Genomic DNA, 16,115 nt, shown 5'->3' with positions numbered 1-16,115 from the left:
CTTTTATTGAACTTGCAGACAAACCTCTCCCTTGGCAGGTGGAAAGAATAAATTGCCAGCAGTACACACTGATGAGATGCCTTTCAATAGTGGAGCTCTACAAATAATAGATTTTTCGTTTCAGTGCCTGAATGGAAAAACTGGAAATACTTTTTGGTTTGGGTCACTCCCTAAAGGAGTATGTTTCTTTTCTTCTTTGATTTCTTTTCATAAGCACTGCATGAGACATTCTGGTTTGAGATTATTTAGTGCTTTTCATTACTGAGAAAAGGAAGAAAAATAAAAGAAAATCAAACTAGGTCACTTTCAAACTAAAAACATCATTTGAAAGAACAAGAAGAAATGTTTCATTTCTAAAATGTCAAATTGGAACCTTGCAGCTTTTCTCAGAACTTTTTTCCTTCTCATTCAGCTAAAACTCATTACATATTCAACCCAAATTCACCCAGAGTCTTGGGACCTATTAATTGCCCTTTGGGTGAAATTACTACACCAAAAAATGCCAGGCAAGCTCCACCTGCTTGCGGCACTGACCGGTCCTGTTTGCTGCACAGCAAACGTATTCACACAAGTATTTAATTCTATGTAATTTAGGTGTTGGACAAGAGACCGGGTGAAATGACCTTTTGCAGGTCTGTCTGGCCAGAGAAGCACCGGCACTGCCATGATTCACCCTGGTGAGACCAGCACACTGGAGCAGTGGTTGGGGCCGGGAGCCAGTGGGGTGATACATCCACATGGGGGATCTGGGGCTGACCCTTCCTGCAGACCCCCCAGATCTGGCATCTCCCCTCGATGGGATGGTGGTTGGGGTGTGCTAGTGCTTGGGAAACGCAATGGTGTGGCTCAGCCAGGTTTCACTTCCTCATGGAGACAAGGTGCATCCATCTCTTTCTCTGCCTCATTTCCTAAGGAAATGGTGTTGGTGTGATGGTGAGAATCAGGGGCTTCCAGTGTGGTGGGTCCCAGGGGACTCACCTCGCCATGAAACCAGCTCCATCAGTGCCACTTGGGGTCCAGGTTTGGCTCAGAGAATGTTAGGGAAAGTCTTTGTTGTCACCTCCTCTTCAGCACCATGCATTGGAACAGGCTGCCCAGGGAAGTGGTTGAGTCACCATCCCTGGAGGTGTTTAAAGATGTGTAGATGAGGTTCTTAGGGACTTGGTTTAGTGCCTGGGTTAGGTTAATGGTTGGAGTCAGTGATCTTGAGGGTCTCTTCCAACCAAAGTGATTCCATGACTCTACGATCTTCCTGAAGAGGCAAAAAAGCTCTGCAGTAACTTCTTACTGCATCTGAACACTGGTGTGTGCTTTCTTGATAAATTAGAGGTTGGCAATGCTCAAAATACTCTATTCCCTCCCAAATACATGCAATCCTGAAAATGTAGGGACAGCTGAAATACCCCTGTGTGCTTACCCTGCTAGGGATGCACAGGTCCAAGTGATCAGGGAGGGAAAATGCCTCCCATGGACTCCCAGCTGCAGCAAACCTGTAGGTAGCACCAAATGGCCAATAAACAGGAAAATAATTCAGTGTCTACACCAGAAAGGGAGTTTTTGGAGACAGAAGCTCCATCTTTAACTGCTTGGTAATCTCCATGCTTCCCTGGCCAGGGCCAGGGATGCTGCAAGAGCCAAGTGGCCAGTGGTAGCATCGGCTTGTGATGTGCAACTGGTAACTCCCAGCCTGTAGCTCCTGCTCATGGCATATGTGGGACTGGGAACAAGGGCCAGCAGACCTGCCCGTTCCCCTCACCAGCCGGGACCCCAGCGCTCAGTCAGGCTGGGCACGTGGAGCTGAGACACTCGTCCCCAATGGACACCCTCGAGGCACATCACCCTGCTCAGAAATAAAATCCCATCTCTGCAAATAGGAATTTCTCAACATTGGTCAGGCTGACAGCAGAAAACGGAAGAGGTCCAAGTATCGGTGGCCTTTTGACACAGCACGGAGACTTGATGTGATAAGTCAAGGCTTGGCAGAGTCAGCTACTTCTTGGCCCAGTAGTCCCCTGTGAGCTATGAGATCTTTTTTCTTTCTTTTTCCCTGAAATTTGACAACAAATTTTCCTCTCCTGAGGGAAACTTCTCAGCAGCAGGCCATGGTACAGACCACTACAAGCACTCAGAGTATCTTCTGGTTATTCCCCAGAGAGAGCGGCAGGAGGCATTGCAAGCAGATCTTTGATGCTGCAGATCAGAGATGGACCCTGGTGAAAACTGGAAGCTGGATGAAACCAACTGGTTGTCTCATGGTGGAATCCATCCCTTTGCCAGTATGAAAGGAGGTAGGACATGACTGCTGGTTTTTAATCCATCCAGTGAATGTGTTGGGAACCTTCCTGATGTGCTGCTGCCTCCACTGTGCTTGCAGTGGTCCCAGGGGTGTTGCTGGGCTGTGTCCAGAGCAAGGCAGCACTCGGTATGGAGGTGGGAAAGATCTGACCCAAACTGCAGTGGCTTGCCAGGAGCTGGCACACTGACACAGGCAAGTAATCTGTGGCTTGACTTCCCCCTCTGGAGTGGCCTTTTGCCAAAAATACTCAAAAATACAATACCCGTCTTTTGCCAAGCTGGTATGCCACTTGTGCTAGGTGTGACCACTCTCATTCTCCACAAGCAGGACCCTGCAGATGACAGTGGCCAGGGGAGGAGTGAGGAGGAGACCTGGTAAAACATCCCCTTCTCTCTTCAATCATATTTGCGTGGGACAATTTAGGATGGCTCTAGAGAAACATGCTGTCCCAGCTGTGACAGGAGGGCCCATGGCTGCCCCAGCCAGGGCTCCCTGTGCAGGACCAGTCAGGGTTTCAGCCCACCTTGGCATGACACAAGATCTCGCAGCCCAAGGGGGTCCATAGCTCTCCATAAACTGCCAGTCTCAGGAAAGCACTCGGGGCAGATACGGTGGGAAACAGCCAGCAGATGTATTTCCTCTATTAGTTCATCTCTACGTAATTTCCAACCAGCTGCTGTAATTTGTTTCTTAATCCCTGTTCGAAAATTTGGCAGAGGCAGGCACATGTGCTCCCTGCTCAGCCCCAGCTCCCTGTCACAGAAGGTCCCCATACTCCAGCTCAGCACAAGCTGCCCCTCCTTGGGCAAAGCTGTTTGTATGCCTGGGACAAGCTGTGCCCCAGACTAAAATGAAAACAAACCCACAGCCCTCCAGATGACAGCACCTTGGGAACGGAAACATTTTGCTCTGGTAAAATGCTTCGCTTATCTCCATCTGTTTCCCTCAGCTTCCTGCTGATAACCCTGATGCCTGGGGAAGGAGACAGCCTGAGATGTGGCATCATCTCCTTTTCCACAAGAGCTGAATTAGATAAGGAGGTTCACACTTTTGAGCCCAGCAGCCCTGGGTTCCGTGTCCCCAGCCCAGCGCCACTGGGTGGCATCCTCATGATAGCACGTCTGCTGCTTCTGCAGTGCCCAGCCCAGGGTGGCTCCAAGGGACAAGCACAGGGACACCTGCTGCAGTCCAACCTTTTTCCCCATTAGAACAGACTCTGCTTCTGTTATTTTTTTTTTTTTTTTTAATCTTCACCATGTGTGTGATCTGTGTTACTGTTTATAGGTGTAGTAGTCAGATGCCTGTGGAGTTCAGGATCCCACTGTGCTTCGGTCTGTAAAGCACAGGAGGGCAGAGTTGCTGCTGTCAGGAGGTCATAAAAATCCAAAACAGTTAAATGTGGGTATACACTGGGTTTTGTATGCTGCCCATTGCTATCCTAAACTAGTGTCTCACAGCTTTTTCTAACTGCTGGGCCTAACAGCATTTTATAGTGGGGGGCAAGATGTCTTAGAAATGTCACAGGTATGGATTACTGTATAGTGTCATGCACATGTCCTTCTTAAACATCCTCCTTGAACTCCCTAGAAACAGTCCACAGATTCCAGATGAAAAAGCTTTTTAGTCTAACCCGTGCATTGAACAAATGCTGTGAACCTGAAAGAAAAACAAACAAACGAACACCAAAAAGACTCCCCAAACCAACATAAAGACCCCCCCGCCCTCTACATTATTTTTGTGTTGAATTGAGTTTTTTGCAATTCTGCATCATTTTGGTATTTCAAGAAATGTCTGAAAAATAACAAAATCCCCACCAGCTCCAAGGCACAAATGGCATTTACCACCTGGCCACATGCTTTTCTGTGGTTGCGGGTCTTTCTGGCAGTGAGTGATCCATGTGTGCTGTGCTCTGCAGCTGGGAGCAGACAAGAATAGGTGGGCTCATGGTGGGGTTGGACTTGGGATCCAAAATAATCTCCCACAAGCTTTCGGTGAGAGATGCCAGCAGCTCAGGGGTTTCCAGAGCCCGTGGTCCAACCTGCCACAGGCACTGAGCTCCTGCAATATTGTCAGATGACTCAAGAGTTTGCTCAGCCCCTGAAAAATCTCGACCAGAGCATCTTCCCACTCCTGCTAATTAAACTGACTCCAGCTGCTGTTGTCGGAGGAAACTCTGGCACACAGGGAAGCTTTGCTGTGGGTAGGATGCTCCTGAGCACCGGGTGAGAGGGAGAAAGGAAGCGGAGAGCTGTGGCACAGCTGAAAAGGAGAGCACGGCGGTGGCGGATCCCAGCACAGGCAGGGACAGGGTGGCAGAGCTCTTGCTCTGCAGTGATGCTGGAGAGGGGATAAGTGGTCATCCTGCCAAGTGTCAGACTTGAGCTGATTCCCAGGTTTTTCAATAACAGCTAGATTAAAAACACCACCACCACCACCACAAAAAAAAACCACCGCAAACAAACAAAACCACTACACACATATAAAGGTTGTCAGGGATGAAAGGGAAACAAGCTGAGCAGGGACTTGTCTGCAGTGTGATTAACACAGCATTATCAGCCCAGTTCTCCACACCCCCCTCTCCAGCTGACCTTTCTGAGCATTTCTTCTTCTTCCCTCAGACAATGAGCAATCCGAAGGTGCCCCAGCCCTCTTTGCTCTGGATCAGCTGGGTAAGTCCACGTGTGATACATTTTTCTCCTTTTTTCCTAGGTAGAGTAGTTAGGAGATGGCTTAAAACAGGGGGCAACTGCTGAATGCTTTCCGCTGCATAAATTTATCATCACCAGTTCCTCCTTTCTGTGCTGCTTTTGAATGCCACCCATCTGAGGGATGGGACAGCTTGACGCTTGAGTGTTTAGTACATTTCTCTGTTAAAATGATGCAGATTTCTTTTCCCTGGGGGAGAAGCTGTCACCCTCCTGGTGCAGAGCGCTCTCGGATGCTGCTGCTTCTTGCCTGGGAGTGTGAGGCTTAGTCTGCGACTGATATTGGAGCTTCTGTGACTTTCTGGTGCTCTGCAACATGATGAGGTGTTTTATCTCCCAGGAGGCAGAACCAGAGGTGTGTAAAGTGAGAGTGAAGAGTCAGATACCCAGAGAGAAAACAGCCTCAAATGGGCATGTGAAGCTGAAGGTTTCAGAGGTTGAATCCATAGGGGAACCTTATCTGGGAGCAATCTCCCCTCAATCTCAGGGCCAAGGTCTAAAAAGATGTGTTTCTCTGGATGAGTTAGAGGTGCTGAAGGTAAGGTGGGGTTAAGAAATTGAGCAGCCTGATGGGAAGCTTCTGCAGGAAGGCATCTGGCCACCCAGCCCTGGAGTTCTGATGTGCAGGGAAGAAATCAAGACCCCAGCCCCTCCTGAGAAAGGCGTGAAGGCTGGAGATGGAGCATACTGGAAACCTGGAACTGGATGTGTCAGGAGAGATGCTGGGCTCAGGTCTGTGCACCCTGCCTTGCTCTACGGCAGCATGGTGGGACCACTCCAGCACTCTACAATGCCCATCACCTCACACAGTCGAGCACCAGCCCTTCCTGCCAGGGAAAAGGCACCCTCCACTTTCAGGGCAACGAATTCTCCATCTTTGGAGACATTCGAAAGCTGTCTGGACATGGTTCTGGGTGAGTAGGTCTAGGTGGCCCTGTTTGAGCACAGGGTTGGATCTCTGGATCTCCAGAGAACCCTGCCAGCCTCAACAAGTCTGTGATTCTGTGACTTCCCCTCTGATCCTGAAACACACTTTGCCCCCAGTAAGGATGGTGCATGTGCAGCCACCAGACTGATCACCACATGTGGCACTGGTGGAAACTTGGGGTAGGAGGGTAAAACTGCAGGAGCCTAGAATGCTGATTTGTGTCATGTGTAACTATCTCTGCTGTAGAACTCTGCTGCTAAAAGCCAGGTTCTTGGGTTCTTGAAAAAAATCCTATAAACACAAAAATTGTTTATGAACCGTATGATGCCTCGCTAGCACTAGAAGGGGTTGTGGGGCTGGCGGCTGTCCTCTGGCAGTGTCATACACTTGGTCATATTTTAAAGGAGTCCTTGTGAGTGCTCTCCACTTGGTGTCAGGATAGAGACTGCTCTGACATGCATTCACCCAGAGGACTGTCTAACAGGGAGTGTGAATAAAGCCAAGAGCCTTCCCTTGGCTGCCTCATTCACTACCTATTTGCAGTTAAAATTAGTCAAGTAACTTTAAAGTGCATTTTCTGTGACACAGCTTCCACTAGCTCCTTTTGTTCTTGATCTTTCTCAACTTATCCCTTGAGCAGTGCCTTCGCTCAGTGACACATGCCTGTTTCTCCTAACCTTGGCAAACCCTGCGAGTTTCAGCAAACGCATTCCGTGACAAAGAACAAGCTCCCTCTCCCAAACAACAAGATTTAGTTGGTTTCAGTTGAATAGCAAAGAAATGCATTAGCAGCTAAACAGATGTTTTAGATGTGCAAAATGAGGCTCATGGTGACCCCTGGTCAAGGGGCAGGACCCTGGAGGGGCAGAGATCAGAGCTGAAACACAGGACAAACGGCTTCCTGGTATCCTCCTCCTGTTAATGGGGAAACAGTCCATGCGGTCCAGTGTGGTCCATTGCCTCCTGAGGTGGTGGGTGGCATCTCCCAGTGCTTCTGGTCAGCCCCGCTCCCATCTGAGGGGCAGCAGGATCTCCTTAGACATCGCTTTCGTCTGCACAGCAGTATCAGACATCCCTCAGTCTGGAAAAGATTATTCAAACCAGTGCTTGTATCCCCTTACATTTCCACTCTGCCTTCCAAACACAGCACAAGATGGGATTGTTCCATCCAAGGTAGACAAGACATACAAAGGCTGTGAGATTGCAGAACAAGTAAAGGAAAACTGATCTATCCTCTTGCCTCCCTCCCAGCTGGTGGGTTTTCAGCTGGATCAGTCTCCTGACCTGAGTCTGGAGATACATGGTCTGCATTGCAAGGCAAGCGAGGGGGTAAGAGTAAGCACACGTTGGAGTGGGAGAGGACAAGACCATCCCAGTAGCAGCTTGGATTTCTGCTGTGTTGAAGTAACTGCGTAACCAGAGCCTGGGCATACCAGGTCACCTGAACCGCAGGAGTTATTAGTAGAGGAGCAGAGAATAAAGCAGCGATATAATAACAACATCCTGAGACAAAACATCAATATCATAACAAAGCATCATCACCATAAAAATCACAGAAACGCAGGTCTGAGCGGGACTTCAAGAGGTCGGCTACAACTCCCTCCTGCCCGAACGCTGGGCTCGTGTCTCCCGGTCACCCATCACCCCACATGGAGGACCAGCCTGTCCTGGCAGCTTTCCCAGACAATCCACCCAGTGCTTCACTGCACTGGAAGGGTTTTCTCTGGTGTCTAATTAAATTTCTGTAATTTAAGCCCATTACACGTTGTGCTGCTGAAGGCAGGCACAAGCAGGGAAAAGGCCTCCCATGGGTCAGACTGAGAGTTTCTTGTCCTCTGTATGGGGGCCGGAGAAGGATCCCAGTAGAGGATCACATCGCTTTTTTTCCTGCTCATCAACTCTGCTTTGACCTCTATGCCTGCATCCAGCTTTCTGGCAGCTTGTCTCAGCCTGCTGTCAACTGCAAATGTAAAAAGCCATGCCTGGATTTTGAGCCATCTGTGGAAATGCTGATCAGTACCAGATTTACAAGACTTTTTGTGTTGCCTTATGCCATGAGTAACTAACCTCTGAGAAAAGGTTTGACCAGTCATGCATCCATCTTTTCATACTTCCTTCTAGCCCAGGTGTCTCTCTCTTCTCTATAGCAATACCATATGACACAGTATCACAAGCCTTATTTATATGCCAACATATACGGCATCTGCACTTTCCCCCTCATCCACAAGGTTTATTACCTCATTGCAGAAGATTAGATGAGTCTGACCAGCTCTGTTCTTGTTGAATCTGTGCTGGCTATTACTCATATCCTCCTTTTTACATGTTTACAAAGCCTTTGGTTGTTCCAGTGCTTCCAAGGATGGAATTAACAATGTCTGGGAAATAATTTCCTAACTCTTCTTTCTCACCTTGTCTTAAAGACTGGTGCTCTGCTTGCCATGTCCAACCTTTGGAAACCTCTGGTCTCATGCTGTGTAAGTCAGGGCATGGCTCACCTGTACCTTGAGCAGTGAGCACATTTCTGAGGTTCCCTGGAGAAGTACCAGGCTAGGGAGGCAAAGGTGACCAAGGGACAGAGCAGGTCCTATGAGAGCAGACACTGAGTAAACTACAACTCGATGATGAGGAAAGGAGATGCTGGAAGGAGGATACAGTAAAAGTGCAAGAATTATAAATGGCATAGAACTTAAAAGTACAAGAGAGATATGGACATACTGGACAGTCCAGAGCCACAAGGATGATGAGGGTACTGGAGCATCTCTCCTGTGAGGAAAAGCTGAGAGAGCTGGGTCTCATCAACCTGGAGAAGAGAAACCTCAGGGGGATCTAATCAATGTCTATAAATACCTGCAGAGAGGTTGTAAAGAAGTTGGAATCAAGCCCTTTTCAGCGGTGCACAAACTGAAACACAGAAGGTTCTCACTGAAACATCAGGAAACTCTTTTACTGTGAAGGTGACCAAGCACAGTTGGCCAGGGAAGTTGTGGATTCTCGGTCCCTGGAAATATTCAAAAGCCATCTGGGTGTGTTCCCAGGCAACCAGCTCTAGATGGCCCTGCCTGAGCAGGGGGGTCGGACCAGATGACCTCTCTTCTGACCTCAACCAGTCTGAGACTCTGTGAAATGAGGAAAGGCTTAAAACAACCCAAAGGAAGTCTGTCTTCACACAGTGCACAATTACATTGTGCAACTTGCTGACACAGAATGTCCAGGGTGCCAAAAGTATGAATGGGCTCAAAAAGTGCTTAGAAAACATGGAAGAAAGGTCTATGAAGGGCTCTCAAACCTGATGAGGCAGCTATGATGTCTGATTAGGGAAGGGAAATGGGATCACGTACTAGTGAAAACAGCATTTGTATTATACTTGTACTGTTCCTTGTATTTTCTCTGCAGTCATCTACCAGAGACCATGTCAGAGAGAGGACACCAGGGGCTCTTAAATTTTGCCATAAACCAATGTGGTCCTTCTTGTCTTCCCTTAGGTCCACAGTGACTAACCAGAAGGAAAAAACAAACCAAACCCACACCTCCTCTTCTTTTCCTTTCTTCATCCGTCTCTCCTCTCCCACAGCTTTGGCTGCTGGATTTCAGCAGATATGAATCAGACGGTGACTGTTGTGTTCCTTTTCTTCTGTAAATGATTAAAACAGAACATTTCACACTTGCTTTGTGGCCCAGCAGAGGAATGCTGCATTGTCTCCTTGGCAAGTCCTGAGGTGGAACTTCTGGCCATGGAGAAAGTGAGGTCAGGGAGAGATAAACTCTCCCAACAGGGGAACATGTGCAGATTGCTTTGCTGTTTCTCCCCTGTGCCTGCATGTCTTCTCCCTGTCTTCCATTCCCTCATCCCTCCCCTCTTTCCCATCTCCCTCCTGCTCCACTGGCTTTTCTGCTTGCTGCTTTAAGGTGATTTAGCTGACTATAAAAAAAAAAAAAAGACTGACTGAAAAATGCATGTTGAAAGCCCCCAGCCCACAAAGCCTTGAGTTGAATAATGAGAATGTGATGAAATGGAAAAATAAAGTGGGAGTGGGAAGTATGAACTCCACCTTGCCAAAATCAAGATGAAAATGCTTGTGTAGGAGATGCAATATCTCAGTGGAAGCCCCTGGAACCTGTGCCTCACATTTCCTCATAGCCGACCAGAAGAGGGATTTGCTGGCTGTGCTATTTATACCTGCACCCTGTGTATCTTCAGTCTGCTGGAGGAGGCTTCCCACAACGGAGGCTTGCAGGAAACACTGCTTTTGTGATACTGTCTGCCAGGGGAATAAATACGCCCAGGAATGAAATCCCATTGGAGAAATAAAAAGGGAAGGAAAGAAAAAGCCCTGGTCCCTGCCCTGTTTGTTCCCACTGCTTCATAGCCATCCAGCTGTTTCTCCTTTTTCGTTGTCCTGACCTCATCTCGTACTGGAGCGAATCCAGAGAGCAAGTGCTCTGCTTAGCTGTCTTCTGCCAGAAACCAAACAGGTCAAGTTATTAGGGAAAAATGAAAGCTCTTTGGCAGAACTGGAAAAACAGATGTGTGGAGATATTTCTGCTGCCTCTAAATACAATGCTGCCTGTTAAGTGTGTATCAGAGGGGACCTGATAAATATACACAGTTGTCACTGTGAAAATCTTTAACAGTGGCTATTAATTTAGCAAGACGAGTTTCTTTGGGGCTCCCTGAGACGCTGAGCTCACTGCCTGGTAGCAAGATTGCTTAAAAACCTTCTGCAGATGTGGTTTAGAAAATGCTGGTCCAGTGCTGCAAGATCTGCCTCTGCTCAGTAGTTAGAGATGCTTCAGGGATGCTGAGGATGGGTAAAAGGGTCTCTGTGGGGCAGGTGAAGCCTGTGAGTGTCAAAAAGAGGTAGGGTTTTCTCCACCCGAGGAAATGATAAGGGCATCTTTCATGTCAAAGGCTTTGTGGCTTTTATTTACTAAACTTCCTTGGGTGAAGCTTTCTACACAGTGTATTCTGATTTCTTGATTCAGCTGTTGCTGTGGTCTCAGCACCACACGGCAGTTATTTGTGCCATCCCCAGTGATGGTGGGCTCTGGTGTCACAGGCAGTGGCATTAATGGGGCTGTGACCCTCCGGTTGCCCATCAGCTGTCATCAAAAGCAGCAGCGACAGCAAGAACTGAAGCTGCGTGCAGGCATTTGGGGCTGCCGCAGTGTCAGGTGGAGCGAGACGATTTGTTTGCTTGCAGCGTTAGGAAGCTGTGGGATTACACGCATGGGTGGGTGCAAACACAATGAGCATCAAAACATGGTTGTGCTTGCAGGTTAGGAAGGCCACATCCCTTCCATAGGGCGTCGGTGATCCAGCCCTGGGTCTGGTGGTAGCAACAGCTACCAGCCACTGGGGATTCGGGATGGAGCAGAGATGCTGAGTGATCATAGAACCACAGAGTAGTTTGGGTTGGAAGGAACCTTTAAAGCTCATCTAATCCAACCCCCTGCAATGAGCAGACACATCTTCACAGAGATCAGGTTGCTCAGAGCCCTGTCTAGCCTGGCCTTGAATGTCTCCAGGGTTGGGGCATCTACCACCTCTCTGGGCAACTTGGGCCAGGGTTTCACCACCCTCAGTGTAAAACATGTCTTCCTTGTATCTAGTATAAATCTCCCCTCTTTTAGTTTAAAGCCATTACGCCTTCTCCTGTCACAACAGGCCCTGCTAAAAAGCCTGTCCCCATCTTTCCTATAGGCCTCTTTTAAGCACTGAAAGGCTGCAATAAGCTCTCCCTGGAGCCTTCTCTTCTCCAGGCTGAACAACCCAGCTCTCTCAGCCTGTCCTCCCAGCAGAGCTGTTCCAGCCTCTGATCATTTCTGTGGCTCCTCTGGCCCCTCTCCAACAGGTCCATGTCTTTCCTGCACTGAGGGCTCCAGAGCTGGACACAGGACTCCAGGTGGGGTCTCACCAGAGCGGAGCAGAGGGACAGCTAATGGCCGAGCCGGGGAGGCACCTGGAAATGCTTCTTCCTTCCCATGTAGCTTGCTGGAACGCTTGGGAAATCCATGAGAGGTGTTTATCTTCCACAGTGGGGCATAACAGACATGTGCTTCCAGCCCATGGATGATATGTGTCTCCTGGATCTGTACTCACCTGGGAGAAGCAGGAGGGGGGCAGTGAAGCGAGATGGCATCTTCAGCTCTGCTCTGCTGACCATACAGCTGGAGTTGTGGTGGCACTTGGCCCTGGCTCAGAAGGTTAGGACCAAAAGGGGTAGAAAGATTAACTTCTTTCCTTCCCCAAATTCATTGGACTAACAACAATAAATAAGTAAACAAACAAAAATATAAAAACAGTGGGAGAACAATATATTTTAAAATACAAATGAATAAATAAGCACAAAAAAAACATATAAAAATAGTGGAGCTGCAAAGGGGAGAAGCTTGAGTGGCAGTTGCCTTGTCCTCCTGGCCAGACACAGCTCCCCAGTGGTTATCAGATGTGTCAAAACACAGACGGATTAGGGAACTCCCCCTCCAACTCACCATCCTTTGTGGTCACTCAGTTTATCAAATCGAAATGGAGCCAAACAGGAAAAAGATTTTGAAAATCACATGTAAACACACACCAGAAAATTAATAATGTGGGGGAAAAGAGAAATCTCAGTATAAAAAAACCAAACCACCTCTTTTTCTTGGAAATGTAACAGCATGCTTCATGAGCTCCTTGCAATGCTACTGGAAGACAAGACAATAGATAACCCTTTTTCTCAATGTATTTGTTCCTCTAGCACTGAAATCATCACTGATCATCATTCAGCATTAGGTAAAAGTGGAGTATAGACTGTGGGACCAGAATGAGAAATAAAATAAGCCCTTGGACAGGCTGGATCTGTCTGGCCGAAGACAGTACAGCCAGAGTGCACCCCATTCCCCATGAAAGACTGTGAAGCAGAGTGTCCTGTTTGCCCAACCAAATGATAAAGTCAGAGCATGACAAAAAGTAGAGTTTGAATTGTCATTTTGAACTGGTCTAGGCCAGCAGTTCCCTCATGCAACTTCATCCACCACTCTGAACAGGGACTTAACAAGCCAAGGGCAAAATTTCACCTTCATTTACAGCTGAGCAGGTCAGCAGTTCACCTGTTTCTATAAGCAAAGTCAACATTTATCTCTGGGGAAAGTAGAAGGGGGCAGCTATATAATCTGAGACACCAAAGGCCAGTTCCTCCAGGGGACGAGGGTGTCTAGCTCTAGTGCCAAGGTTCCCCATGTTTTTGCAGAGGATTTAGCATTTTAAAACCTTAATTTGGGCCTGACTTTCTCTGAAATACTCAGAGCATCTTCAAGAGGCAATGGAACTGAATATCCCTCTTTTGTCCAAGTCTGGAACTCAACCACTAGCCTGTGTTTTCTCCCCTGAGCAGGCTAAATTGCGTGCCAAGGATGTGACGGTTCCCGTGCCTGTCCCTGGAACAGCAGAGTATTTGCAAGTCTCTGCTTTCCTGCTTGAGCCTTTTCAGGTGACAGGTCTGACCCACCATGCTGTCCCTGTGCCAGACCCTTGGCAGCAGGGCCAGGGTGGTGTGGGGAGATGAAACCCTAATGAAAATACATCCCATGGAGCTGGTGTGCTGAGCTGCAAAGAAACCTCGAGCTGACTAATGTCCTGTATTCCTGTTACCTCAGTGTTTGTTTCTGGCATCAGCCATAAATCCCTTGACATCAAGCATCTGCGGCTCATGTGAAAATGCATGACAAAGCGGGTGGACAGCAGGGGAAAGGGGCCACATTTAGGAATAGGGAACTGTGTTTGAGAACACGGGGCTGCCCCAGCTCCACACTGCTCATGTGCTCCCGAAACAGTTACCAGCTCCTCCAGGTGCAGGGGGTGCAGCTGGAGCCCTGGGGTTAATGCAGGGGTTTGGGACTTGGGGTACCTCCTATCAACTGTTCTGCGAGGCTTGGGGTGGAACTCAGGGAGCCTGTGTTGGTTTCTAGGGTGTGATGTAGGTCCCAAGCAACCCCAAGCACGTGGAGAAGAGGCCGCGCTGCCCCAGAGGCTCACCCCTGGGAGCATCCAGCTGGCTTCGGTGGCTCCGTTCGGGGCTGCGATGCTCCAGCAGAGCCCATGGCGCAGCATGGGGCGCTCGGGCTCCCCCCGAGCCTACCGTCCCGGTAGCCTTGGTGGGAATGTCACCGGTGATGTCGCGGCGATGTCACCCCTGGATGCTGCCCGGGCGGTGCTCAGGAGCCACCTCCCTCCTTCGGGAGGTCAGGACCCGCGTTCCCCCGCCGCGGTGGCGGGTCCCCCCCGCGGGCTCACCTCTCATCTCACCGCTGCACGGTGCGGGCCTGCGGGAGGGGGAACGCTCCAGGCCTGCGCGCCGGGAGGCTGCTGCGGGCTGTGCCGGATCGGCACCAGGACCATGTCCGGCAGCGGGACCAGGTCCGGCAGCGGGACCATGCTGCGACGGGCGGCTCCACCCCCGGCCCCGCCCCGGCCCCACCTCTCGCCCCGCCCCGGTTTCTGCCCCGCCCCGGTTTCTGCCCCGCCCCGGCTGCTGCCCCGCCCCCGTCGCGCCGCCCGCCCCGGCCCGGCCCGCGGTGCGCGCCCGGGGGCGGCGGGAGCGGCGCGGATGGCCAAGGTGCTGCCGGGGGCGGCGGGGCGCGGAGCCGGAGGTAACGGCGGCAGCGGTGTCTATGAGCGTGTGGGCGGTGTCGTGTGTCCGTATGTCACCGCACAAGTGCGTGTCCGTGCATACGTGTGTGTGCACACGTGTGTCTGTGTGCGCCCGTGTGCGTGGGAGTGCGTGTGCCTTTGTCCACGTGTGTACCGGGGAGTGCCCCGGGGGGGGGTACCGGTGTGTGCGGGAGGGCCGGGGCCGGCTGTCCCTTCTCATACCCACCCGTGTGTGGAGCGGGCGCTGCGTGGGGTGCCGGGCCGAGCTTGCAGCTCCCCCGGGACCTGTCCCGTCACTCCCCCGGGACTTGCCCGCCGCTGTCCCAGGAGCGGACCCGCAGCTCCCGCAGGAGCCGATCCGCCGCTCCCTCGGAGCGGTGCCGCGCTGCTCCCTCGGACCGGCCCCGCTGCGCCCCGGGGAGGCCTGGGCAATCCTCAGCAGACCCGGTACACCCGGCTGCCCCTGGGCTGCGTGGAAACCCCACCCGGTGTGGGGGACGAGTTTATCCTTCCCCCGCCGCACCGTTAGGGCCGAGCAGCCCAGCTCAGCCGGGCCGGCCGCGGGCTACTCCATGTTTCTCCGCGCCCTGAACCCTCCCTAAGTTCTTCTGCGAATTTTCTCCGCTCCGGAAAGGCAAAACCCGCCGGGTGTGCGAGCCCCAGAGCAACCACTGGTCGCATCGGGATGTTTGCGGTGTGTTTTGAAGGAAGAATGTGCCGGGCGTTGAAAGGGGAGCAGCTTCCAGCTTCCCTGGGCAGAGCGAAGCGAGCGGCCGGGACGGCCGGGGGAATATTTCCCGCTGGAGCCGGAGCGGCCGCTGGTGTTTCCGAAGCCGCGATCGGAGCGTCCCCGTGGGTCCCCCGGCGCCAGGCGGTCACCGCTCGTCCCAGCCCTGCGGCCCGGTGGGGCGGAGGGGCCCCCGGGAGCACCCCCGCGGGTGACGGCGGGTCCCATCCCGCTGCTCCGCCGGGTCGGGACGAGCGTGGCCGCGTCCCGCTGCGGGAGCGTGGGGAGGGCAGGGCGGGGGTGCAGGAAGGGCCTCCCACGCCTGGAGAGCGGTTCCTCACGTTGTTGTTGTAGGGGGATGGTGAGAGGGAACTTTTATATTTAACCTTCCAACCCCCGCAGGGAGAACAAAGCTAAACTCCTGTTTTGTTTTTGCCTATTTTTTTTTTTAAACATTGAAAGAGGAGGGGAAAAAACCCCACGTGAATTTAACCCGAATCCTCCTGCCAGGTTTTGTGATTCATAGTATTAAACACAGGAAGGTCGCTGCTTGGTCCTTTTCCTCTTTCGATGGAAAGAGTTGGGTTTTTTTCTCTTTCCTGGTGCTGTGTGAACGTCCCGGGAGCGCTGAGCAGCTGCCTGTGGAGCGGCGCCGGGCTGGAGACCGACATCTGCCTGCTGAGGCATCTGCAAGGCCCTTATCGGGCATCCCCCGAGCTGAGGTTTTGTCTTTTTTTTGTACAAAAATAAGCCTAAAAAGCTTTCTGAGGGAGGGGTGGACTTGAAGATGAGTCGTCCCCTGTTCTTTTTCTTATTGCGTACGGCTACCT

At 51.0% G+C, this 16,115-nt stretch overlaps 1 protein-coding gene across 3 annotated transcripts in view; it reads left to right on the top strand.

Moving 5' to 3' along the window:
* The window catches only part of AMOTL1 (angiomotin like 1), an 88,068-nt gene that overhangs the window by 15,500 nt on the left and 56,453 nt on the right, over window positions 1-16,115 (top strand). For 2 of the 3 annotated variants that reach the window (XM_082069122.1, XM_082069123.1), the window contains exons 2-3: window positions 2,153-2,288; window positions 4,915-4,965. In XM_082069122.1, coding sequence (XP_081925248.1) covers window positions 2,204-2,288; window positions 4,915-4,965 — 136 coding nt within the window. In that variant the 5' untranslated portion in view covers window positions 2,153-2,203. Of the gene's footprint in view, window positions 1-2,152; window positions 2,289-4,914; window positions 4,966-14,474; window positions 14,558-16,115 lie in introns of those variants that run through there. The other variant, XM_082069124.1, reaches the window with a different exon arrangement.

This window comes from Streptopelia decaocto (genome assembly GCF_964273445.1).
Source record: "Streptopelia decaocto genome assembly, chromosome: 1".
NCBI classification, from domain to species: Eukaryota; Metazoa; Chordata; class Aves; order Columbiformes; family Columbidae; genus Streptopelia; species Streptopelia decaocto.
This window is presented reverse-complemented; position numbering and strand designations above follow the sequence as displayed.